The sequence below is a fragment of the Lathamus discolor genome, chromosome 2 (genome assembly GCF_037157495.1).
Source record: "Lathamus discolor isolate bLatDis1 chromosome 2, bLatDis1.hap1, whole genome shotgun sequence".
Taxonomy (NCBI): domain Eukaryota; kingdom Metazoa; phylum Chordata; class Aves; order Psittaciformes; family Psittacidae; genus Lathamus; species Lathamus discolor.
Window position 1 is genome coordinate 60,969,128 of NC_088885.1, and position 26,078 is coordinate 60,995,205.

Consider the following 26,078-nt stretch of genomic DNA (forward strand, 5'->3'; position numbering starts at 1 on the left):
AATGAGTTCAAATTCAAGCAGGCGAGATTTAGGTTAGATACAAGGAAGAAATTCTTTACTGCGAGAGTGGTGAGACACTGGAACAGGCTGCCTAAGGAAGCTGTGGCTGCTCCATCCCTGGCAGTGTTCAAGGCCAGGTTGGATGGGGCTTTGAACAACCTGGTCTAGTGTGAGGTGTTCCTGCCCATGGCAGGGGGGTTGGAACTGGATGATCTTGAGGTCCTTTCCAACCCTAATCGTTCTAAAATTTTATGATCTCTTGTTTTTTTGCATCAAAAGAATGATATTATAATTAGATCATCATAGCATCAATTATTTCATCATATATGTAAAGTTTAAATTATAGTGTTGTTATAATGACAACCTCTCATTATATATTTTGATGAAATATGGACCCTTCTGTTTTAAGGATGGAACTATTGGCTTATAGAGTCAATAGGAATTCTGTCATTGACTGAAGTGGGGATAGAACTATAGTTTTCAGAGAGAGACTCAGGAGATCTTCTACAACTTCTGTCGCTGCTTTTAACGATTCGCATTTTATAAATGACAAAAGTTATCAGCAGTACACTTTTTTTTTTTAACTTTGATTTGGGAGCAGGAATACAAACTTCTCAGAAGTCTTGTATGGAGAGTCTTCTCTAAATGTACTAAATAAATGATTCTCCAAATCACTTGCCAGAGCAGTGTGATTCCACCAAAGTGATACAATTTATTGCCAAACTTCTCAGTGTGATATACTATTAAAACATGTCAATAAAGACACATTAGCAGAACAAATTGACTTATTAAAAAATGTATGCAATAAGTTGACACCTTTTGGAAAGTACACACAAAAATCTGCAAACAACAGCACTCCAAAGAGTAACAATTTAAGGCACGTGATTATTTTGCAACATTTGTTACATAAATCTCTGGCTAGACCGTATATTTATAAAACATAATTTCATATATTTCGGTAACTAGCTTCACAGCTCAGACAGTTCAGAATTCATCTGAATGCAGGTAACACTTCTTTCAACATTGCTAGGCCATAGTGCAGCATAATAAACATTGTCAAAACGAATCTTATCCGTGGAGTTAAATGTATAGAAGAGATATAAAATATTTCATCTTTTTACAAGAAGGTAGACCATAGTTCCTTGTTTAATAAATAGCCACTTTGGAATTCCCAACTTGCCTTTCTTTGACAGAGCATGTCACAAAAATATTTAGAGAAAAAGATTTTGGCCAGGGAGGGAACTAAACTGGCCTCAGCAGAGGTGAACTGATTTCCCAACTGCTCATTCTGGTCTAATTCACATGGTAAAAAGGAAGCTGATACATACAGCCAGATCCTCAGCAGATCTAAATTTGTGTTGCGGTGATGGAAATTAGTGGTGCTTGACTGACTGAAGCGGGGAGAAGCAACCAGACACTTGCACTCACAGGACACGTACTGATATGTGAAAGTATAAGAGTATAGAAAAAAAAGGTCAGAGACATAATGAACTCATAACCTGCTTTTTGTATATACTTGTTAGACACTGGGAGCAATTGCCTTGGAAAAAAAAAAGGAATTATAATCCCCTGCATTCAAGCTAAGAGTATGTTCTCAATATAGAAAATGGGGACATGAGGCTTTTTTTTTTTTTCGTTACATTTCAATTTGAGAATCTATGCCAAACAAAACCTTGCTGTAGAGACAATTATACTAGAAACTTCTTCCAGAGGCATACAAGCCTCAGAAATGATGCAAGCTATTCCAGGGAGAGGTCTCTTTGCTATCAGAATTGCCCATTTTATCCTTTGTCTGTTCAACTATTGTGACATAACATACAATTTCTAAGGCCTTTGAAAGTAAATGAAGAGTTAAGCCCTTTGTATACAGTGTCTTTCCATTTCCTGTGTTGCTAAAAATGGCATGTTTCTCTGTTTTGTAAAACTCCTACAGTCCAAAGCCCTCTCAAAAGCATACAGAATCCTGCTGACTTTTCACAGACTGCTGTATTTGTAAATACTGTCCTGTCAATTGATCCTCTTTTGTTTAGCATAAAAACATACAAGAACATTAAAATCTTATATCCTGCGATTTTCAAAATTGCTTACTCTTGTGTGTGTGTGCACAACACTTGTCTGGTGAAAATTCCTATCTGATAATGATGACTTACAAATGTTTTCTTGAGGTAGTCTGTACACAAATAGATTAGGAATGCTTCAAGAATCATGCAGAAAACACAGTCCGCAGTGTGGTTCTTCTTCTGACTGCAACACAGCAATGACCTCTGTACAGCAGCAATAAGAGATTAAACTTCTATTTCAAGGCCTATACCTGTTGAGCCTCTGGCCAACTTTGGTGTTGGTGCTTCAGCATTTTGCTATGAGACTGGAGGTCAGATTTTGGCACATCACGCTTCACCTGTGCTAGTAAGTGGGATCAGTCATGGGCCTGTTATATATCTATGCCAGTGACTGAAATACTTGTTCCAATTATAATATCTGCAACAGCATTAATATTGTCTACTTCACCAAAATAGTATGCTCATATGTACTCAGTTCACAAAAAATGGCATTTACATTATTTATTTACAAGATTAGCATCCCTACTGGTGACAGCCTTATGTCTTATGACCCTCATTAACAAGACTAGAACTGTGCGATGAAGCTTTCCAATTAGGAACACTGATTTGGCACTGATATGCCTGCAAACAGGCAGCTGCTTGTGTGTTGATATCAAAAGAACCAGGACTCTGAATCTAGTCTCTAAAGGCATATGTTATGTATCTATTTAGATTTGTACATGGCATTTTCCATCACATATCTGCAATTTGCACTAGCCTAACAGGCAGTTTTAGCAAAGAGGATAAAGATAGAAAAAAGATGTGGGCATGAATTTTCACACATTGTTTCACTCTTCCTGGGTGTCTGGGTAAATCTTAAATTTGACATCTGACACAGAATCACTTAAAACCTGTTCAAAATCTGGGTAGGTAGAGTGAAACAACCACTAATTCCTATGATAAAGTAAAATTTACCAGATAAAGCCTCTGTCTTGAGCAATTTAGATCCCTGAAGGTGACTCAGTTCATTTACAAATGGTTTACACTGGTGTCAAATAGAAATAAGGTGCACGTTAGGATCACAGAAGCAGCTAAAGACTCATCTTCTATTCATGTCACTGAATCTTTGCAAATTAATACCGCGGAAGACTTCAAGCCAAAAAATTCAGGATGAAATCATCCAAGGCAAAATACAGATATGCTCACGGAGTATACACTGTTATGTAGTATTATACATCCACGAGATGTCTCAGTTTTCACTTTTATTTAGTCTTCATCTGAGTTGGCTTTCACTGATGTCTCCGCTGTCTTCAAGGTGATGCAGACCAAATCCATACACAATAGATGTCTAGTGCAATTTTAATTAATATCATTTAACAGAAAATTTGGGACAAAAAATAATTTCCTAACAGAAACAGATATATATATATATACACACAGTAGCCAAACTACGTCTGTACCATCAACATCCTGAGTCATTGTGGCACTTAAACCATGTGGCAAAACACAGGATATGATCTGAGAGACCATTATCCTGATCAGCTATTGAAAATGATACATAAATTAACAATAAAATCCAAAAGAGTATTTGGAAGGTGTCTTCCAAAGCAGCAGTAAAAATGACAAGTATTTACACTTCTGTCTGAGTGAGGCTATTTAAAACACAGCAGCATAATTAAGAATATGAAATGTGTTGTCCGTGACCACACAAACTAAAATTCTGAGCTAATTCTGGACGTTCTTACATTCCAGTGCTACTGAGTAGAGGAAATGAAGGTGAAGGAAGGGAATAGCCTTCCTGGAGCCCTTGATTAAATTTCAAGATGCCAGGACTTTCCTCTCCCTGGGAAATTTTCCACCAGAGTCACTATCCCACAATTACTCAGTGACACAAATGTTCAAAAGCATGAAAATATTTTTCTTTAGCTTGCACTTATAAAAGGCACTGATCCATTTCAATCACAGTAGACTTTAAAACATCATTTAAAAGCAGGCAAGAGGCTAACCATTGGCTTCTCCTACATTGATTTCATACATCATAAATATTTAATTCCATTACTGAAGCATCAAATGCAGCCTATTTCTTTAAATGTATTTATGGCATAATGGCATAAGAAACAATTTCCATGTATAAACCCAAGGATTTACCATTTGAAAAGATTCTCGATTTAGCCTTCCAAAAATAATATTGATCTTTTGTAACAGTCTACATGAACAAAATAACAAGGAGGCATGTTTCCCTTCATTATGAATGAGAACTTAAAAATATAAGTGCAGCACAAAAGCTCCAGTGTTTTTGACATCATAGGACTCCCTTTCCATCTGAAACCGTTCTAGAGCAGACTTCATGAACCGATAGGTTGCTTTCTATTTTTATAGAAGCCCCTTGTTTAAGTTACTCTCTCATCTTCTCCTTTCAGTAAGAAAGTTGGCTCACAACTGTGTTTCTTCTTGTTCCAAAGAATGTGGAGGGACATGGCAAGATGCTGGAAGAGACGCTAGCTTCTGAAGCTTAGGGTGCTGCAGAGGTTTTGGCCTGTGAAAAGAACGTCGGCTTTGTACACGTCTGGCAGCAGATCTGTAGTTTCCCTGTGTGTCAAGCAACAATTTCTTCTCTTGGGGCTCCTTCATATAAGAGTCTTCCAGCCCTTCAAACATAAGTAAGGAATTATCTTCTTGTGAATTCTGTGATTTGTAGTTAACTTCAGAACAATAACCCGAGTTTACTGTCTCTTTGTTATTTGTATCTGTACCTGATTCCCAGAAGAGATCAGGTACATTTGGGTCACAAGAAGCTATATACTCAGAGACAGTAGAAAGAGGTACATTCCCTCTGTTTTCCAGTGAAGAATAGTTTTGTGTCCAAGGCATCTCAAGACATGATGGGAAGAAGTGGAGGGGATTCACTGAAACACCTTCAGTTTGGTTTAGTTGATCATCTGAAGAGGAGTATTCTGTCATTTCAACATCATGGTTGATATCACCTGGGGAACACAATTAAATAGAAACATTTGTAATACACAATTTCTATTTCTAGGGTGCTGACTAGTTTTGCTTTGCTTTTTGCTATTTATATGAAAATCTTAATGAAAGTCGGTGGTTTTTTTATTTTTTATTTTTTTCCCCTGGGGAACTGTACCCTGTCCCAATTTCTACCTTTGACAACTTGAAGTGAGTTCATTAAACTTATTATCCTTGCTAAGTATCAGGCGAAACTTCAGTGTTTGTGATGAACAACTGCCTGTTTCAGACATTAGGGGCATGGAGCCATCATCTGTTCATTAGGGCCCTGATGCTCAGCAAGGAAACATTTCAGAAACTTAAAGAATAAAAAAAGTGATGCTCTTTCAATCAAGTAGCCGAGTGTATCACCGGGGAGTCAGCTCCTTACTGACCAGAACCTATGATACATTTTTCAGTAGAGAAACTTCAGATTTCCACCCTTTTGCTTCCAGCTTATATTGTTTTTCAAAACCATTTAATTGAAATTTCAGTATCATTCTCCTATTAGGAGAATTTTATTAAGGAGATAATTCAGAGGACTGTTTCAGAGAGTATTCAAGGTCTAAGCTTATTTGCTTGGGAAATCTAACTTCCCAAAATACTTCTTAGGAAACAAAGCAGTCAAACCCCAGTGATTTTGATAGAGCAAAGATACCTGCACAAGACCTTACATATGCTGGTTCCTAATAATAAAGTCAATTATAAATAAGGCACTTGAGTAGAGGAAAAGAACAAAAGTTAGCAAGAAAATGTTCAGCAAGTCATATGACAATATTTTATGACAATGTTCTCAGTGGGGAAAAAGAGTGAAGAGAATTTCAATGTGGATAAGTGTCAAGGAGAAGTTTTCCTTTCAAAATGCTGGTCATTGTTCAAGTTGTTGATCAGGATGTTGGAATTTAATTCATAGTTCTTTAATTAATCCAGTGTTCATTTTAAAAAAGATGCATTAATAAGAAACCGAGTAGTAGAAGCAACCACAGACTTACAGGTTCTTCCAGTAAAGAAAGTAACATGCTTTTTGTAATTACACTTGAATGAGCACATCTTCTTGCAGGGACAGAAGCCAGAACAGAATTAAAACGTAACTTCTATTTCTTTTCAAAAGGTTATGAAGCTCTTCTCAAATAAAAATTACCAGCATTCACTCTTAATCCTGAGGTCTTTGTCTGAACAAACTTTCATCAATTAACTACAGAAGTAGTTTCAACTTACCACATTCCTTTATTTGTTGATGAATAAAGGACACTAGATTACACATTTGTGGTCATGGATTCCACAAAAGCAAATTAATGATGAAACTGACTGTTGCATCTCACTGCATAATCCCCTCAGCGCCCTATGTTCTATTCAATTATGATGTTTGAACTGTGGCCTGACCCACCTAATTTACAACACTGACTGTTTTGATTACAGAAGTGGAGGCTGCTTTTTATGGTGTGAAAAATTGCCATAGAGCAAGAATTCAAGGGCAAGTAGGGTATTCATTTAAACACAGAGTCAATTTAATTTTAAGCCTCTAATATATTAGAAGCAATAAGTTGTTTACTGCATCAGAAAGCTAACCATTTGTCTGGTTTCAAAATAGGGTATGGATTAAGATAAATCTACAGTTTAAAGGTAAGGCTCTAACCAAAAATGGAATTCTGCTTCCCCACAGTATGGCTGTTGTGTAATTATCTCTACCTGTGCAAGGGAACTCTGACGCATTCTAGTAAACATGCTTAATTTTTAAACTCTTTTTTATGTATTTTAATGATGACATCAGCACTGTCATGAAATACCTGTTTTGTAGCAGTGGGATGATTTTCCCTTCCTGAGCACTGGCTAAATAACCAGGACAAATGTTCAGAACTGCCTCAAGGCTTCTTAGCAATAGAGTCAAAATCGTATTCTAGTAATGCTAAGAATGCAAAACTTAGCCCAGCCCATTGCTGGTCTAGCCCTTCTGCTCCTATTGTACAACCAAATGCAATAGAGTCCAATGGTTAAATGACTCATCTGACCTCTTATGGGCAAGCCATATCCTTTGGCACCAGCAACTGTATTGCCTTTCTGGGGCTTCAGACTACTTTGCTGACATTTGCAGACAGTAGTGATAGTGTTACTCAAAAAGACTGATCGCCGTTTAAAGACTACCTGATTCCTGTGAGGGAACCCAGGTACAAATTCTGTCATCTAGAGCTCACTAATCCAGAAACCTGAAACCTCTTGAAAACGATTGCACGATATTCTGGTATTTGGAATGCTATTTTCTTGGCATTTAAGCCAAAACAAAGAGCAGGAGCCTTATAAAAACAGCAAGGCATTGGACCCCAAATAATCTGACAGATCTTCTGCAGAAAGAAAATAGAAAGATGTTTTGTTATTCAGACTGGAGGAAAATAGAAGGTATTTAGTTGTCTGAAGAAATCAGGAAAAGGTGCTCTGTGAGGAGAAAATTCAGAAAAGTAAGTTTACTTGTCAGTATTTAGGTTTGATAAGAAGGCTGATTAAAAACAAAAGTGATAATATCTTTTACAATATTACATATGTGTTGATTCTGGGAGAAAAGATCTGGGTCGGTCCTCTGGTCCATCTGCTTGCAGGAAGGAATCTATTGATTTATTGCTGAGCCGGAATGGTGCGAGCCGTCTGAAGTTGTTTGGAGAATATGGGATCTGCACTCGGGCCCTTTGCGATGGTACCACAGTGTCTTCACTAGATAACCATGGTGAGAACTTCATGTAGATGCTTTGGTCATCATCAGCTGAAAATACTGGGTTATCAATTCCTAAAAAAAAAGTTCATGAGTGACAAATATAGTTAATGAAAATGATTTCTGGGTCATACAAAGCAAGATGCTTTGTAAAAGAATAACTGTAATGGGGGAAAAAATAGGCCGATACATGCCAGTATAGGTGTGACAGACCATTATACATGCATAGGTTGCTCTTTCTACCTTGGTTATTACTAGTAATTTTGGATTTCTATTGGATATAATATCTTTAATATGTAGTTATTATTGGAGTTAACTCCAATATGTAGTTATGTCTGGGATATCTGGAGACAAAAAAGAAAATCAATGAAAGAAGAAATCAGTATGCAAATTTTAAGCGAAATAAAGCACAATAAAAAAGATCTGCAGAAAATTCAAATCAAAGCCATAAAAAAAGAAACAAAAGATGGGATAAAAATAATAAAATGCAAAAACAAAAACTGCACAACTCCATGAAAGGACTCAGATGTGTGTGAGAGAGCTCAAGCAGGCCTCAGTAAGAGTCACAAGTAAGTTACAGGGGCCTTGTAATATAGATATTAAGTTTCTAGTGTTTGAACAGAAAAAGAAATTTTAAAAATTAGTCTAGGTCTGTGTCTTGTCACCCTCTTATTTCTGGATTGATTTCTGGATGTCTTTATACATTCTCCAGCATAGAATTTGTCATGGAACAGTGAAAAGGCTGTATCTACCGAAAAAGTACAGACACAAGTATTTTTCTTCACCATATGCACCATGTTACAAATGAAGTATACAGTGGCATGCTGAAAATTCAAACACGAAAGTGCTAAAGAGAAATAATAAATCTTAAAACTTTATAAAACATATAATTTCTGTTATATATAGTAATACACTATCTGATATTTTGGAGCTTTTCAGGGCTGGAAATCAAGTCCAATGAATGCTCCAGGAATACTGCAAATCTGTGCTTTTCAAGTGACTTCTATGAGCCTGTAAGGAAGTGAAGGAGCTGTGAATTTAAGAGAAGAAATCTGGCCTGAAAGAAAAAGCATGGAGTTTATCACAACAAAGCGCAAGTACAAAACCATTCCAAAAGACTAGTATTGACTGGTCTCATGAGGTAGGACAACTCTAAAATAACATTTCTGTTGCTAGAAATAATTAGTGGGTTTAGGACAAGTTTAGGTAGTCATGCTCACAACTTCTATCACTAGCAAATTTGATTCACTCCATACCTCCGAATATCCAAAACTTGTTATCTGTTAACATTAATATTAAGCAAATATATTTTCCAATAGAACACAACAAATCAGAACAAAATTTACAATTAAATTGGCAGCATTTCCAGTGTGGTTTTTTTTTTTTTTTTCCCACAATGGAGAGAAGAAACCCCAACTTTGTAGGTAATTAATATTTTTACCAGTAGGAGCATCTGTGAAATTTTGCTGTGTCACATTAGCCAGGAAGTCAACTCCTTTGCCTAGATGCAAAGTTTCATAATCATTTTCTTCTGATTCAGAAAACTCCAAATCTGGAAAAAGAATAAAGTCCATTTTGATTAGAGATCTGTATCAGTTATCACAGTTATCATGCTGTTTTGTTGCTGGCATCATTATCAAAGATTTATCTTAACAAGGATCTAGATAAAGGTAAAGATTAATCAACAGTCATAGCACTTAAATGGGAATGTGAATATATGTAGAGTTTGCAACACAGATACCAATTACACCATGAAACTCAACAGAGCTTTCCAGCTTGTGTTATTACCTGGTGCTATGATAGAGAGATTTCACATGCTGGTTAAGCTTTTGGGCTACAGAATTGTCTGCTTTCCTGGGACTGAAACAAATCAATCTATGGCATGGCACCACTGCTACTGTGCTTTGTGTCTTAAATGCTCATGCTTAAATGATGCTGACAAATGTCATTCTGTTACAATGACCCGTCACTCATTTTCATCATTTGAAAGAGGCCAGCTTTAGTGTCCTGACTGATTTTAAACCTGGTGAGATCAGTACTACTTCTACTGCAGTAGAAGAAAGAATCAGTTTTAAAACAGCTAAAAAAAAACTTGTTAAGACTGTCTTTCAATGAAGCTTTTTTTTTTTGAGTAGGGACACCTGTATACAGTGTTCTTCAACAACAGTGTTGAAAAGTTGGAAAGGTCTTCCCATGCAAAAAGGTTCTAGGTTATTACACTTACTCAGCCAGCCTGTATTGCCTCTGTCAGTCAAAGAAAAATAATGCTCAGAAAATGATTCGAAATACGTAATAAAGAAAAATGCCTTTGCTTGGAGCATTAAGAAAAGATGACTCCCTCTCTACTTCAATTTTCTTTGAGATAAAGGGGTTGCATGCAGAAACAGAAGAAAGAACACAGAGTTCAGTGGCTTTTAGACCACATTTCAGTTTTAAGTGGTACATATTATTTTATAATGACTGCAATATTTTTGTATTCAAAATTGAAATGTGATATTTTTAATATGAGAAAAAAGGCCAATTAAAACTTCATTTGCCATCAAGCTACCTAGAAAAACAACTTCTATATTGTCAAGACACTGCATTTAAGCATGGGGCAGATCCCTACTCGTCTGAGTTATGGTTAGAAGTCTTTTTAATGCTGGCTTCGTTGTTGCATATGATAAAAATTTTCAGTGACATTTCATTGACAAGGTAGCGGGTAAATGCAGCTAATGAAACCGGTCTAAGAGTCTTTTTACCTTTTTCCTTCAAAGTAAAATCTTGTACTGGATTTTCTGAAGGTATTTTTCCATTTGGTATGACACTGCTGTTTCGCTGAAAGAAAACAAAAAGTTACCAAAAATGCTACCATCATCAGATAGCAATGGTATGTGGATGTGGAATCCTTTGGAATTACGAGTTCAGCATCATAACGCTGAAACGTCTTGTAATATTTGCCTGAGATTCAATAGGGATGTCATTAGTTTCTCCCCAACACTTGTACTCACTACAGGAAAAGAAAGGAACTTTAGCTCTTTGTATGCTGTATGTTACCTCTTAGTTTCCTGCAAATTTTGTGGAATACTCAATACTATAGTGCTACTATAGCATAGTACTAGATGTTGCTACCCTGCAACACCTCCCCACAGTGTTGTAGTGTGGCGCAAGGTCTATTGTTTTTCAAATGATCCAAAATCTCTCACCCGGAAGTGTTGTAAAGCACAGAGAAGAGCAGCATATGAGAAGATGCCCCTAGAGTTATCTCATAGTTTAATCTCTTCTTGCTTAGTCCTTTTAAGTTCATGAAGTTATATAGGACAGAGATAAATGCAGGACATAAGACCATTCAGAGTGCTCCCTTCCTATTCCATGCCTACATCTGGGTCCTTATGAAGGTGTCTTACCCTTTTTTGTCCTCGGTCTCGCTTGTGAATCTTATTGAGCTTCTTAGGATGGTTTATTCCTAGTTTGGTACTCTTGAAAGATTCTAAGCGCTTCCTCATTGTCCTATGGAAAATCTCCTTGTCTTGTTTCTCATCTTCACTGTGCATGATCTCATGTCGACTGTACAGGTGTTTATGCTGTGGCCAGGAAGGAAAGACAATTAATTTATTTAAAAATACAACTGGAAGCCCTGAATCAATGCATTTAATCAGTGTCATGCAAATATAAACAACTCCATAAAAAGGATGAACCAAAGACTAGTCTAGTTAATGAAACTCCTATTTTTCTTTCTTTACCATGAAAGAGGTATAAATCCAAGAATTTTAAATATGTAAGAGCAACTGTCATTCAAAGTAAGCCTCTCCCTGTAAGTGTCTGAATCACTTCAATTGATACACTCCATTTAATCCTGCTTCAGAACCTGTGTTGGATCCAGTTCTGCATTCCACTGGCCCCAGTGAAATCAAGGATACGGTTCTGTTCAAGGGGCATGTTCATAAATGAGAAAGAATATAGACAAAAAGCCTATGTTCCTCAAAGGTGCAGATTTTACAGATGGGTTCTTTTCTTTTGAGTTTCACTCCCAAGTTTTGGTTCCTAATGTCTCCTCTTTTAGACTGGAAAACAGTCCAATCTGCCCTCACCTCCTGCCTAGGTTTATACAGGTACTGTTGTAGAGTGTGATGAGCAACTGTGTCTTCTGTGTCACGGATACTTTTTCTCCTCTGCTCTAAAGCTTGCATGTCAAGGCACACTGGTCCAGCTTTTTCTCTCCTGAAGAAGAATACAATATAAAGACAGCAGTTTTAAAAATCAGTAATTGGTGGAGAGAAAATAAAAACAGGAAAATGTGGAATGATAGGGAGAAATGGGGATGAAAAGGAAAAGAACTAAAAAGGAAAGGTCAAAATCAGATAAATAAAAATGAGTGAACAAATGAAGGGAAATGTGAAAAGATTATAATTTTTTATCTTTCAGGTGGGTGTAGCATTAATTTCTCAGTTTACATGACACGTAGTCTGGTGATATACTCATGAAAGAGTTAAGGAAAGAGCAAGGGTTTTTTCTTGCCTCTCTCCTGACTTTTTCTGCAAGAGACACAGAAATGACATCTAGGCTTGCCTTTAGCAGTTGGTGAGCAAAAGGCACATGAAACAACTCTAATGTGGATGTCTGCTTCATCTTATCAGGCTTTATGGCAAAAAATTTTATGTGAAACACAACGATATAACTGCATGAATATCCATTTTATGTGGGAGAAAAAATTAATTGAAAGTCAAAAAGTAGTGAATGAAGCCTCTGTAACATGCATTTTTCAAAATTTACAACTGTTTCCATTTCCTCATCTATAACACACCTCTCCCCCCCCCCCCCCCCCATCAGTCCTTATTACTTACAGTAAATAAGAGACAGAGCTTTCCACAGTACTTGGGAGTGGGGTGTTGAAATCCACATTCACCATGTTGTCTGTACTTGGAGAGCGTATAAATGCCAAGGAACCTCTGCGTTCTCCCTGGCCACAGAAAGAAAGCTGTAAACACTTAGGGCAAAATGTGTATGAGAAAATGTACATAATTTGAGACTGCTGCATGCAAATAGCACAAGAAGCGGGGGAGAAATCGTGTTTGGTTAACGAATACAAACCATTTTTTGGTGGTATGGTTGCTTTACATGAAGTGATGTTATGCCAGTGAACAAAGCAAAGAGAAAAACTATTCCACTCAGGTAAATTGATTCTGAAGATGTGAATGATTTTTTAGGCTTCAATCTGTTTACAAATTATATCCTTGCACTTTTGCTGTCTCTTTCCTCTTCACAGACTCTTTCAGGGATGGACCTTTCGCTTTGTACCACATTGCAAACTAAGCACATAGGGATATCTATGCAGATTTTTATGACTCAACACATCTCTTCATTAACAGTACCATTTTCAAAGATACAATACTAGGTTTTCTATTCTTTACAAGGCTGGAAGCGACAAAGTTTAAGTGGAGGCAGAAGTCTACAAGACTATTAGAGGTTATGGCATGAGGAGATGAAATACTGAAGAGATGAGATTTGCTTTCAGTTCTGAAACACGTCAGAATTGAATTGCTGGAAAAGATCAGATTTATGTTTTCACAGTTTTCCCTACTGCTTGCATAATACCTTGTTTAGGTGAAAGGTAGCTGTTGAGTGACATTGTGGTTACATAGGTTGAACCCATCTATGGTTTTGCATAACAGGAGAGAGAAATCCTATAGCAGGTCTCTACATTTTAAACAGTAATGAAGAATACACTAAGACAAAACAACTCCCTTGCAGAATATTGAAAGAGTTGTCCTGGGTTCAGCTGAAACCAGGACAGACTTTATCTACATTTCTGCAACTTTAACTATATTGTGTTCCCTTTACATGTTTGCATTCAGAGAGTAAATAAAATAAAAGTGTTTCGTTTTACTGTGATAGCCCACATACATGTTACAGTATTGTGTGTTGGATCAGGTCAGTAACATTAAGAAGTAGGCTCTGAACAGATTCATGGGGAATCAGAATATAAGCCTCATGCTCATCAACATTCAAAGTCATTATCTAACTTTCTTCCTCTCAGGTGTGACCCAGAAAGCACCATGAGAAAGAAAATTAGTTCTGAAGCTCAAATGGTGTGAAAACCGAAGGGGCAATTTACAAAATCTCAAAAAGAAGTATTTACTTCTGTTGTGAACTATTCCCCATTTTTCACACTAATATAATTTCTGAATTTAATCTTATTTTCTGAATTTGATTTTTGAAATTCCATGTTTCACAGAAGAAGTCTGCCTGGCTGTAGCTCAATTTTTTTTTAAAAGAGACTAGTATTAGTAGCAGATTCTGTCACAATGATAGTGTTTATTTTAATTAAAGAAATTAACTCATATTTCACCTGACTGTGATACTCAGTTCAGTTGGAGGTTATGGGCATAGGTAGATGATCACTTCAAAGGTTATTGTTTAAAATACTGTTTAAAACTATCCTCTACACTGCATCAATACTGCATATTTGTGGTGATTTGAACTGAAGTGGTCAGCTTCACACTGAGAAAGATTAGGAATTCTTACACAACCTGTTAACATTGCTCCACTCTGGGAATAATATTCATGCAGAAGACCAGTAATTTTCTTCTGTTCTGCAACTTTTAAAATGTCTCCTGTAACAAGTCTTTGGTTTTTCTAACTTCAAAATTCTGTGATTGTGTTTGATATCTGTAGTACTTAACTTCAACCCTAATTTTTGAACTGTGGGTGTTATGATTTCATTGAATTAAAATTACCCTTCCCAGTCTTCTTTTTTTGGTGTGTGTTACTGTGATCTGGCAGAAGGGGGTTATAGCAGTCCACTACATTGGTCATATATCCACACCACTTGGAAGTAAGCTTCTTCAATTCAGATTTGTCAACAACACAGAACCACTATTCAGCAGGAGCCAGGCTGTTGACACATTTAGACAGACTGTAGTTTGCCTGATCTTTTTGGAATTACATTATTTTTTAAAATGCAATAAATATAGAAACAAAGTTAATCAGTAAAACCCAACAGAAAAGTACACTGACATAATTACAATAATAAGTACAATATACTCATTCTTGGGGATCAGGCATAATACTGAGAACTACAGCCACTAAAACAGGTGATAGTGGGACTCATGACACATTTAGGAATAGAAAGCAGAGCAGAAATGAAAATAATTTTCTTTTAGACATCTCCTGCAATATATCAACTTTATATTATAAATAACTGCTGACCCCACCCCATCCCCCCAAAAAAAACCTAAACAAAAAAACCCAAACCAAAACCGAAAACCCACAAACCCAAAAAACTCCATAAAACCACAAAACCAAATGATGCTATAACATGTCAACAAGTGTTCATGAGTACCTCAGCCACATAGCTAATTGCATCCTTCAAGTTGAGCTCATGGAAAACATTAAGGATCTGGTCTCTTGATTTTTGAGCAGACCTTCTCATCAGTACTTTACTGAGGAATTTCCTATCAAAATTGGACCACCTGATGATTTAAACGAACTGTGTTAATGGCAACAAGCAATTTTAGTTTCACATAATTTTCAGTTTAGCATAAATGATATTTTTTTGAGCTAAGCATTTTTTAAAAAAATGGTGAACATAGCAATATGAGGGATTTGTGTTTTGAGTCTTTCCAGTTAACATTTAAAGAAAGTTAACAAAAAGCCTGCTACAGAGTTATGCAGCTGTCACAAAGCTTTTAATAGGTTCACTTACCAAACACTACTACAACAGCAAGAGTGCTGTTATTACAATATCCCATTTCAGAGTCACTAGGACATTTTACACTTTAGGAGATTATGCTACCTAATATTTCCACTTCTGATTATGCAGTTGTATCTAATAGCTTCATTCTAAAAGTTTAATTTTCTTTCCTCTTCTGGAAGGGAATCTGCTTTTCCCCAGCCGTATTGCAGGACAGCCAGTGCAGAAAGTCAGTTCACAACACTGTCCTTCCAAAAGCGCTTACAGAGGGTTTTATTCATGCCATTGATGTACTCTGGGGGATAGAAGTGGTGTGTATTTTCTGTTATTTACACTTCCAAGCTTGTCTGATAGCAGGACATCTGCCAGTTCATATTTAGGCTCCAGAAGGTAAAGGCTGCTTTCCTTTCATTGACCTTCCTCAAGATTTTCTCTAAAGGACAATGAAGCAAATTTTAAGACTACTGTTCAAAGTGATTCTATCCACCTTGCTCAATGGCTATTTTGGGTTTATAGCTTCTTATTCAGATTATTGAAAACTTTTTGTTGTTAAATATTATTCACTGATTTGATAGCTATTCCTCTTCTCTAGGAAGAATATCTGACAAGCAATCTCTAATTCAAGTTGCCACACCTAAACACATCACTAGGGATACTAGAGACTGTTGTTTCTTTGAGGAAGCATCACTTTCATGTACATACAGTCCAAAAGCAGATTTAAGGTGGTCTCATTCAGAATACATTAGTCATCAAAGCGCACACTCAGCCACGGATCCACATTAAGCTACTCCTCCTGTTACTTAGGGAGATTACTTTCTGATGTTTAAAAAGCCATTAAAAAATATATTAAAAATAAAAAATATCCCATTTTAAATATATTTAGCTCCATCTTCCTGACAGTATTTCAAATCTGGGGATGTATTCCCCTGCATTATAGCCTGCTGAAATAAATTCCCCAAAATTAAACTAAAAATTCAGAGCAAAAGAAAGGGGATGTTCTATTTGGGATAACTCATGAAAATTCTTTGATGCATAAATGAACAAAGAGCAAAAGGAAAGGAAGGAGATTGTTCTATAACTGGTGAGCAATTCTGCTTGAGCTCAGGTGCAATCTAGATCCAGCCTAGGAGTTTTATAGTTGTGCAAACATAATGCTAAACCTAAGCTAATATATTCAGGCTTCTCAGGAAGGGCTAGCAGGGTGCTCTGCAGAAGCACATGGCTTTTGGATTGGAATGGACATGTTGAGTCAGCAGGACATTAACAGGTCAGAACTGTGACTGTCTATACATATGTAAAGACCTAACTCCAGGCAGAGAGCTGCCTAACCTTAACAATCTTAAAGATGTCCAGGACTTATGTCCTTCTTTCACATTTGTTCATCTAGATTAGGGAAGTCTGGCTATCACAGTGGTAATTCTTCATGTGTAATTTAAAGAAAATGGTGCCTGTATCTTTCGGCTGAGTAATTTTGCTTCTCTCAGGATGAATCAGCCATAAACAGAGGAAGGTAGAAATGATCTGTAATTTTCATTGTTGGTTTCAAACTAATAGGCTTAAACTATTAGAGTAATTTCCAAGCACCCTCGGCCATCACTTTCAGAAGCATTGAACACATTATTTGTAGAAACAGAACAAACAACTGAGACAGTTGTAGCTGATGTTGTTTTTCAGTGTCTCCATGCACAAATAATGTTAATGAAATGGAATACTACAGAGAAGGCCCAACATTAACATTTTAGTTTAAATCTTGTGCAAATGACCAGTTCTCAAATCTTGAGAGTAACTGATCACTGGGTGTGAACTGGGGTATTTACAAAGGCCTAATCATAACTGTGGGGAAAAAAGTGAAAGAGTCCAGTTGTAGGGGACAACCCTTCTCTCCATTTTCACACTAACTATATTTCCAGCATTTTTAGCATTCAACCTTCTCGACTACATTTGATAGTCTTCTTGTCTCTAAACTCAGAGGCTTAAAAAGTCGCAATTTACAGATAAGATTTTCTAGCAGTATTTCAACATAACAAGTTAGTTACTACTTACTTGTCTCTCAGATAATTATGTCCTATTTGTCCAGAAATGTCTTCTATCGCAGAAAGAATGTGATCAAAGGCCTAGGAAAGTGAAAGTGGAATTAATATCTTTACAAAAATAAAAGGCATAATTAGAAAACAGCTAAATTTATGTCAGGTTAGACCAGGCGTCTATGCAAAATAGTTTTATTGCTGCTAAGGAGATTTTTTTCCCCTCATTTACTGAAATACCAACTACTATGTGCTTTTCTTCAAAGGTCCTGAACTTTCTAACCAGTTCTTTACGAATTCACTATTTTTTTAATTACTAGAGTCTCAGCAAGAAGGTACTTGATCCCCCATTTTACCATTGAATTTTAAAACTCTTTTATCAACTCATTTTGCAGTCTCCATTTCTGCCCTATGAAGTACATCAGCCACTGTTTGTGTTGGTGATTAAGTCAGTTGAAAACAGTCCCTAGTGTTTCTTTTTAGATGTTTGAGGAATCCATACATCTGTCAGAGTTGAAGTAGGCTCCATTCTTTTGCTATCTAGGGCAAAATTCCATACTGAGTATATGAGATAGCTGACAGAAATCCTGAGTTTATAGCTCTTGATTCAAGCCAAGGCAGCTGCAGGTAGAATTTAGTCTTTTTCTATATATGGTTGTTTACATTTCACTCTGAATATTGGAGTGCTTATTGCAGAACATACAGCATGCTAGGTTTAGCACAGTATGGATGATATGGATTTTTCCTGAAAATAGTATGAAACATTGCCTCAGGAGATATCTGACATGGAAATGGAGAAGATGATATTACAATAAGTTGTCTCCCTCCTCCTCCCTGAGAACAGACAGTGCTTCCTTCTCTCTGAAGTTTGCAGTTTATACAGTTCTAGGAGCACTGTGCCTCCTGAGACAGCATCTGCTAGGATACTCTAGGAAGTGGTGAATCACAGAATCACAGAATCACAGAATCCCAAGGGTTGGAAGGGACCTCAAAAGATCATCTAGTCCAACCCCCCTGCAAGAGCAGGGTAGCCTACAGTACATCACACAGGAACTTGTCCAGGCGGGCCTTGAATATCTCCAGTGTAGGAGACTCCACAACCCCCCTGGGCAACCTGTTCCAGTGCTCTGTCACTCTTACAGTAAAGAAGTTCTTCCTGATGTTAACGTGGAACTTCCTATGTTCCAGTTTACACCCATTGCCCCTTGTCCTATCACTGGATATCACTGAAAAAAGCCTAGCTCCATCATCCTGACACCTACCCTTCACATATTTGTAAACATTGATGAGGTCACCCCTCAGTCTCCTCTTTTGCAAGCTAAAGAGACCCAGCTCCCTCAGCCTCTCCTCGTAAGGGAGATGTTCCACTCCCTTAATCATCTTTGTGGCTCTGCGCTGGACTCCTTCAAGCAATTCCCTGTCCTTCTTGAACAGAGGGGCCCAGAACTGGACGCAATATTCCAGATGCGGCCTCACCAAGGCTGAGTAGAGGGGGAGGAGAACCTCTCTTGACCTACTAACCACTCCCTTTCTAATGCACCCTAAGATGCCATTTGCCTTCTTGGCCACAAGAGCACATTGCTGGCTCATGGTCATCCTCCTATCCACCAGGACCCCCAGGTCCCTTTCCCCTTCACTACTTTCCAGCAGGTCACCCCCCAACCTGTACTGGTACATGGGGTTGTTCTTCCCCAGATGCAAGACTCTACACTTGCCCTTGTTAAATTTCATCAAGTTTCTCCCCGCCCAACTCTCCAGCCTGTCCAGGTCTCGCTGAATGGCAGCACAGTCCTCTGGTGTGTCAGCCACTCCTCCCAGTTTTGTGTCATCAGCAAACTTGCTGAGGGTGCACTCAGTTCCCTCATCCAGGTCATTGATGAAAATATTAAACAGCACCGGTCCCAGCACCGACCCCTGAGGAACTCCACTAGTCACAGACCTCCAGCTAGATTCTGCGCCATTGACCACAACTCTCTGCCTTCTTCCTTTCAACCAGTTCTCGATCCACCTCACTACTTGATCGTCAAGCCCACACTTCCTTAGCTTATCTATGAGGATGCTGTGGGAGACAGTATCAAATGCCTTACTGAAATCAAGAAAAACTACATCTACCGCTCTACCATCATCCCTCCACCTAGTCACTTCCTCATAGAAGGCTATAAGGTTGGTCATACATGACTTCCCCCTCATAAAACCATGTTGGCTGTTCTTAATGACCCCCTCATCCTTGATATGCCTAGTGATGGAGTCAAGAATAAGTTGTTCCATCATCTTTCCAGGGATGGAGGTAAGGCTGACCGGTCTATAATCACCCGGGTCCTCCTTCTTGCCCTTCTTATAGATTGGTGTGACCTTTGCCATCCGCCAATCCTCAGGCACCTCGCCCGTTTCCCACGACTTACCAAAGATGATGGAAATCAGTACATACAACTTTGCAAAGTGTTAGGATTAACATTGCTGCTCAGCCTGCACTACTAAGTGTCACGGAAAGGTATATGTCATGAATGTAGAGAGACTGGGAAAGAATCATGATTTTCAGATAGTAAGATATTTGAATGGAAATGGAAATTTGAATCGCTGGATAACAAAAGCACAATGTATTTATTCAGTAGACTGCAAAAGAATTAATCAAAAACTAGCCCTGTCCATCACTAAGTTGTTAAGTCACTTCAGGTGATGTCCAGCATGAAAACAGGCAAGATTAGAAGATCATACAAGAATATGTTAAAATACTTAATTCAGGGTAGCTGTGTAAATCTGAAAAGATTATTAATTAAAGAAGACCATGAAAGATGTCTTATAATCTTCCAATTTTTAACCTGTATTTGTATTGAAAATGGATGTTTTTTCTTCTACTGAATAAAAACTTTGCAATATTGTGTGAAAGTCGATTTGTGTGATAGTCAATTGGAAGAGATGATGTTTAAAAATGTTTCAAAAGGTTAAACAAAAGGGGGCAAACCCAGACTTCTTACTGAACTATTACCATTAATCTGGAATTTCACTATATAGTTAACATCTGCACTGGGCAGCAGGCTATCTTTCTATGTATTATGCAAGCTACAAAGGCTGCTTTCATACCTTTTCCATAAATACAGTATTTAGGAAGGAAATATAAGCTTACTTCCACATGCTTTATGCTACAATTGTCAATTGAAAGTCCTCCTCTCTCTTTCAGATGAAGAGAAAGAAGCATATTCCAGCCATGCTGTTACCCCAGTACTGTCAGCCCCATTGAATTGTCAAGCGAAAGACCAGAACCTTCAGTTGAATATCCCTTCACAGGACCCAAAACAAAGCCAAATTACAACCTACAGAAAAATTTTGAAATGTTTGAAGGATTTTGCACTTAAAATCCAGAAGATCCTACAGTTTTGTTTAAAAATCTTACTCTGCCATGAAGTTTCTCATTCAGTTTTGGCTCTCTGTGTTCAGTTTTCTTCACTTTCAGCCACTGTACCAAAGGCTTGATAGTCAGTCCCTAAGGATTGAAGAACAATAACAAATGCTTAGGAATGATCTTAGATTTTCCTCCAACTGGTTGTTGTTAAAGAGAGATAGAGCATTTTTTTGTGTGTTATATCGTGTTATTTCTTCAGTTGATCTCTGTCCTCTTTAGAAGATAAAATAATGCAGTACCCTCAGCTCCTGTTCCAAAGATTTGAAAAGACACCAACCAGTGGAAAAATGTATTTTCTATAAGAAAAGTATGGTAGTGGAAGGGTTAAAGTGTTTCCTGTACCATCGACTGTTATTTTCTACATGTATCAGGAGTTTGTGACCACAATTAAACTTTCTATAATGAACTTGAGGAAGAAATTTCCATCCGGTTATACAGACATATCTGCATTTAAATTAATGTTGTTTTTTTCATCCTGAAAGTACTGCTTTGTTTTGATGCTAAGTACTTTCTTGTCCCACTCTCATATTTAAATACTGTTATATTTAAAAGCAAGAAATTAGGCTCAGGTAGATCAGCTTAATGACTGTATTTGCCCATAAAAAGGACTGTTCCCTATAGTTATTCATATGAGGTGAAGGATGTTTAATCAGATATTAACTTGAGCACTATTAATATCAAGCAGCTAAGACTGAACATTTTTTAGCACAGAGGAAATTGTGTTTTGTCCCTCGTGGTGCCATATGAAAACATAAAATAGGATCTTTGTTACTAAAATTACAAATTCAATTATGCTTCCAGTTCAGTGAAACAATACGCAACCTTCAGCTGAGAACTGCTTTAAGCATTCAGTACTTTTGGGGGACTCCTTCTCCTTGCAAGAAGTATACTTAAGAAGTTGTATTACCTGGAAAATAACAGTAAAAAACACAACAATGATAGTTGTGCTGACAAACAGGTTTTTCTCTTTCACTTTTTCCACATCCAGAAGTACAACCAGAGCAAAAGCAACTGCTCCACGTAGTCCACCATACGACATCACCACCTGGTCTATTATTTCCAACTGGACCATTCTGTAGTGGTTAAGAATCCATGTCTGTAAAACTACACCTATAAAAAAAAATAAATGCCAGCATGTCCAGAAATAGCCTTATGAAGTGTTAATAACCCAATTGTGTGTAAAAACCCCAGTATCACCAGTCTGCTTTCATAACAAATTCTCTACACCATCTACTTCTCCCTCTGCATTGCTACATTGCCAAGGAGGGCAGGTCCACTCAGTACCAACATTCAGCCAAAGGAGTTAGATGAAGCTTGTTCTGTGGGCCAGCAGCACTTCTGAGAGTGCTGCCGTCTGGCATAGGCAGTACAGGTGAAATTCTGTTACATGCTAACCTTTGAAATTCACAGTTGAGAAAGAACAGAATTTCTAGCACCATAGTCACTGATACGCACAGCGTCTTTTAACAGAAGAACACAGTTAAAACTGTTTATTTAGAGAGTCAGTGTAGTACTCTTTACAAATCACTAAAAATGACATTGATGGTATCGTAATATGGAGGGTTGTGTAGTTATGGTAATACTGTCTTCAGGCCTACAGATGAGATGCTGCTTACTGTAGGAGACCTAAAGCTCTAGAATTCATGTCTCCCACAGCTCCCACCATACACGAGGAAGACAGCTTCTTGTTTCTTAATTATTTCTAAAGTCAAAAAATCTGTGGTGTAATTATGTATGACCTGATATCACTGTGTATCTCAAACCTGAAGATAACCCTAAAATTAGCTTAGAACAATCTATTACCAAATTGAAAGAGCTGAAGGAAAGAAATGGCTGACAGACTCACATATTTTGTTAAGCTGCCTAATAAAGAACAAAGTCCATTTCACTGCAAGATTTTGCCATGACAATGTGCTGGGTCAACAATGGTCAGCCACAGCTTGATTGATGTTAACTGCTGGTCTAGTCATATCCTCATGCGTCATCAAAAGTGAAATTCTCATGTATTTTCAGCATATGATGAAGCTCACTGCAGAGATCTATCTTCCTAACCCAAAACCAAATATAAATTCAACCACAATAAATTGAATACTTTAAAAGAAACAAGTCTAGAACCCCCATTTTTTTAATTTCTTGGAAAAAGAATATGTGATTTCATCAACAATACAATGCAAGGACAGGAAGCAGATCATCCCCTTACCAATAACTCGATATACTGAGATGAAGACAAGAGTCAACAGAATAAAAGCTGTATTCCAAGTCCAGATATCTGGATTTACAGCTGAAATTCCCAGGAACATAAAGATAATAGTTTCTGCTCCACTGGCCATCATTTTCATGGTATATCTTACAGTTGTAGAAGACTGTTCAGATATGTTAGCCTTGACATACTTCTGACAGCAGATGCCACAGAAGGTTATCCTAGGGGAAAAAAAAGAAACAAATGTTCAGAGAAGATTTGTTGTAACGTTCAATAGTATTTCTATCTGCCTGTCACATAGTGATAAAACCCTACCATTAATTCCTAAGGAGCCACTGTTGAGACTAATCTAGATAAAATGTGTATCTTGAACAATCACCCTGAGGTGACTCCAAGAGGTCTGAAGACAGCATTTCATTACATCATAACAGACCTTAATTCTCTTCAGAGTACCACAGTTTTACAAGGAAAATTTTAAACCTTGTTTACATTAGACATTATCTTAAACTAATGATCTGCTTTTGCAGCAAGATTTTCTGATCTTGAGTATACTCACTGTAGCATCTACAAACATGACAAGCAAAACTGAGAAGAAAGGTGCCAGGAATCAATGGATTCTAAAAGACGAAAGTCCACAGAGGTACTCAAGCTAAACCAGGCAAGATTTAAGCAAACCTTAACAGGCCAGTCAAGACAGTGAGAGCAGCAAATAATGGACATTCACATAATGCTTTAGAGAAATATGGTTTTAATTACAAATTATAGGGAAAGATGTCAATCCAAATGGACAACTTGTAGTTACTGGAGTATTATTAATCTCAAAGAGGAAAGAGTCTAGTCTGTATTTTGCAAAGGAAGTTCTCATGTTGCACAGAATATACTGGAAAACTTGCATTCCTTTTCAAGCCTAAAAGACAATATTTGCAAACTACAATCTACTGCAGTGTGAAGATAGCAATATTCAGCATAAGCTTCATGAGTGTCATATTCAATAGCTCTCCTATATAATTTAGGTCTTCCTTTTCAGTGCTTTAAAAACGATTCTCTCTTCCCAACCCCTTCACAAGCAGTAATTAAAAGAGACTTACGCGAGGATAGCAGAAAGAGAAAGCATCTCTGCTGTGAGGTAGGACAGGTAGGAAATTATAAACACAAATCCAGGTTCAATGATTCGCACGTGCTTGGTGAAACGACTGACCAATGAGAGCAGGAATGCAAAGAAAATGCCAACCAGTGTCCCACCCAGGCTCACCACAAAGAATGACACTGAAAACCAAAACCAAACACAGGTTAAACAGTAGAAACATGACAGTTTGAACTAGTTCTATTTTATGGTTAGCACGTCAGAGAAAATTTTAGAGGACATACCAATTATTTCTAAAAGGAATTGCCTTATAGCACTTTGTATGTGAATGAAGATGCTGTGATAAAAACAAGGTTACTTTTTGTTAAGCCTTACCATTATAGGCTTATCCAAAAGTCACTACATTCCTTTGAACATTTATTTTTTCCCGATGTTGTGTAAACAAAAGCTTTTCCAAAAGCATGTTATAGAATATGCCATAGTCATTGATAAAACATTGATTCATATGATAACGTAGTATCGCGTTGTGCTTGGAATGAGAAGTAGTGAGCAAATATTTTATAGTCACTAGCAAACATTACTTGATAGCAATCAGTGATAAGGAGTGAGAATGTCCAAATGCAATGTCAATTCTTCTGGCATGCAATGACAGCATAGGTTGAAACTAAGAACATATTATAAAATAGAAAGAAAATATGCACAGCCATCAAGTTTTTTGTTCTTAACAAATGAACTCCACGCCTGTTGAGCCTCCTCAGAAAAAAAATATCTGATTACGTTTCCCAAATTTCAGGAATACTCATCTATTTTCTTAGGGCATTTATCTATGCCACAGGAATGTGGGTATATCAGTGACAAGGGAAAGGGCTGAAAAATAACATTTACTGATACTACAATAATAACATTTTGTTTAAAAGTCTGCATATGTACATCAATGATTTGATACGGAATTCAATTCTACACACCTATGCCTTTGACACATTCAGTCCCCGTCACATTTTCTGGACCTATTGTAACAAAAGATTCGAACACATTGTACAGCACCTGGAAAGAAAAGTAGACTAACTTAATATTTGCTCCTGAATTAACAAGATTTCAATATTGTCATTATGGGTTCCAACATTTTGAATTCTGAAATGATGCGTGACAGAGGGAAATTCTGCGTGGAGAGCAAAGATTTTGCAGATGTTTTTCATTTTTCAAAACCAGAAAAAAATGCAGTGATACAAGAAGAAACAAATTTCAAACCCCACAACTTCCCATTTCTTAGTTCAATATTATTTTTGTCTGTAAGAAATGTTGTTAGATCTAGGTGGATTTTCTAAAGCACTTCTCATTCTAAAATCCAGTTATTTAGCAGATTTAATCAATCACTTTTATAAAATAAATAAGATAATAAGATATAATAATTCTCTTAAACAGAAACTTTCTAAAATGTCCCATAATTTCTCTCAGTTGGTTCTTTGTTATGTATCTGTTTGATGAACATCTGTTTGAAGTAAAAGAGTGGCAACAGGCATAAGCACTTTGGAGAGTATTCTCTTTCTGTTTATATATCTGAGCTATGTATATAAATTATGAACATAACGGAAATACACAGAAAAGATTATGTGCATTAAGATCAACAGCAAAGAAATGCTTAAAATCCCTGTAACTAATTTTAGTATGTCATGAAAGCCAAATGAAACATATACACCTGAAACTTCATTTTTAAATGTTTTTCATGCTCTTCCAACCCAGGACTATGTATTTTTATGGGACCCATGGGCTCCAATTAGCTTTCATTCTCAAACATTTAATCTTTGCAATACAGTGTTTGTAAGCATGACGGAGAAAACCATCAGCTACTGTCCCCTAGCCCATGAGTAGATACACACAGGTGATACAGTGTTTCATTTAAGGTGAAAATGAACTTCAGAAGAAACCCTCTAGAATTCAGATGACTTCGGGATATATAA

At 37.1% G+C, this 26,078-nt stretch overlaps 1 protein-coding gene across 2 annotated transcripts in view; it reads right to left on the bottom strand.

Annotated features, from left to right (window-relative positions):
• Positions 1-4,932: 4,932 nt before the first annotated feature.
• Positions 4,933-26,078, bottom strand: part of SLC9A3 (solute carrier family 9 member A3) — a 49,378-nt gene continuing 28,232 nt past the window's right edge. Inside the window, exons 4-17 of one of the 2 annotated variants that reach the window (XM_065667138.1) lie at positions 25,086-25,164; positions 24,125-24,302; positions 23,037-23,257; positions 21,744-21,946; positions 20,828-20,917; positions 17,456-17,526; positions 15,062-15,191; positions 12,564-12,679; positions 11,811-11,940; positions 11,127-11,303; positions 10,482-10,557; positions 9,182-9,292; positions 7,572-7,815; positions 4,933-5,023 (exon numbers count right to left, since the gene is read on the bottom strand). In XM_065667138.1, coding sequence (XP_065523210.1) covers positions 5,020-5,023; positions 7,572-7,815; positions 9,182-9,292; positions 10,482-10,557; positions 11,127-11,303; positions 11,811-11,940; positions 12,564-12,679; positions 15,062-15,191; positions 17,456-17,526; positions 20,828-20,917; positions 21,744-21,946; positions 23,037-23,257; positions 24,125-24,302; positions 25,086-25,164 — 1,830 coding nt within the window. In that variant the 3' untranslated portion in view covers positions 4,933-5,019. Of the gene's footprint in view, positions 5,024-7,567; positions 7,816-9,181; positions 9,293-10,481; positions 10,558-11,126; positions 11,304-11,810; positions 11,941-12,563; positions 12,680-15,061; positions 15,192-17,455; positions 17,527-20,827; positions 20,918-21,743; positions 21,947-23,036; positions 23,258-24,124; positions 24,303-25,085; positions 25,165-26,078 lie in introns of those variants that run through there. The other variant, XM_065667137.1, reaches the window with a different exon arrangement.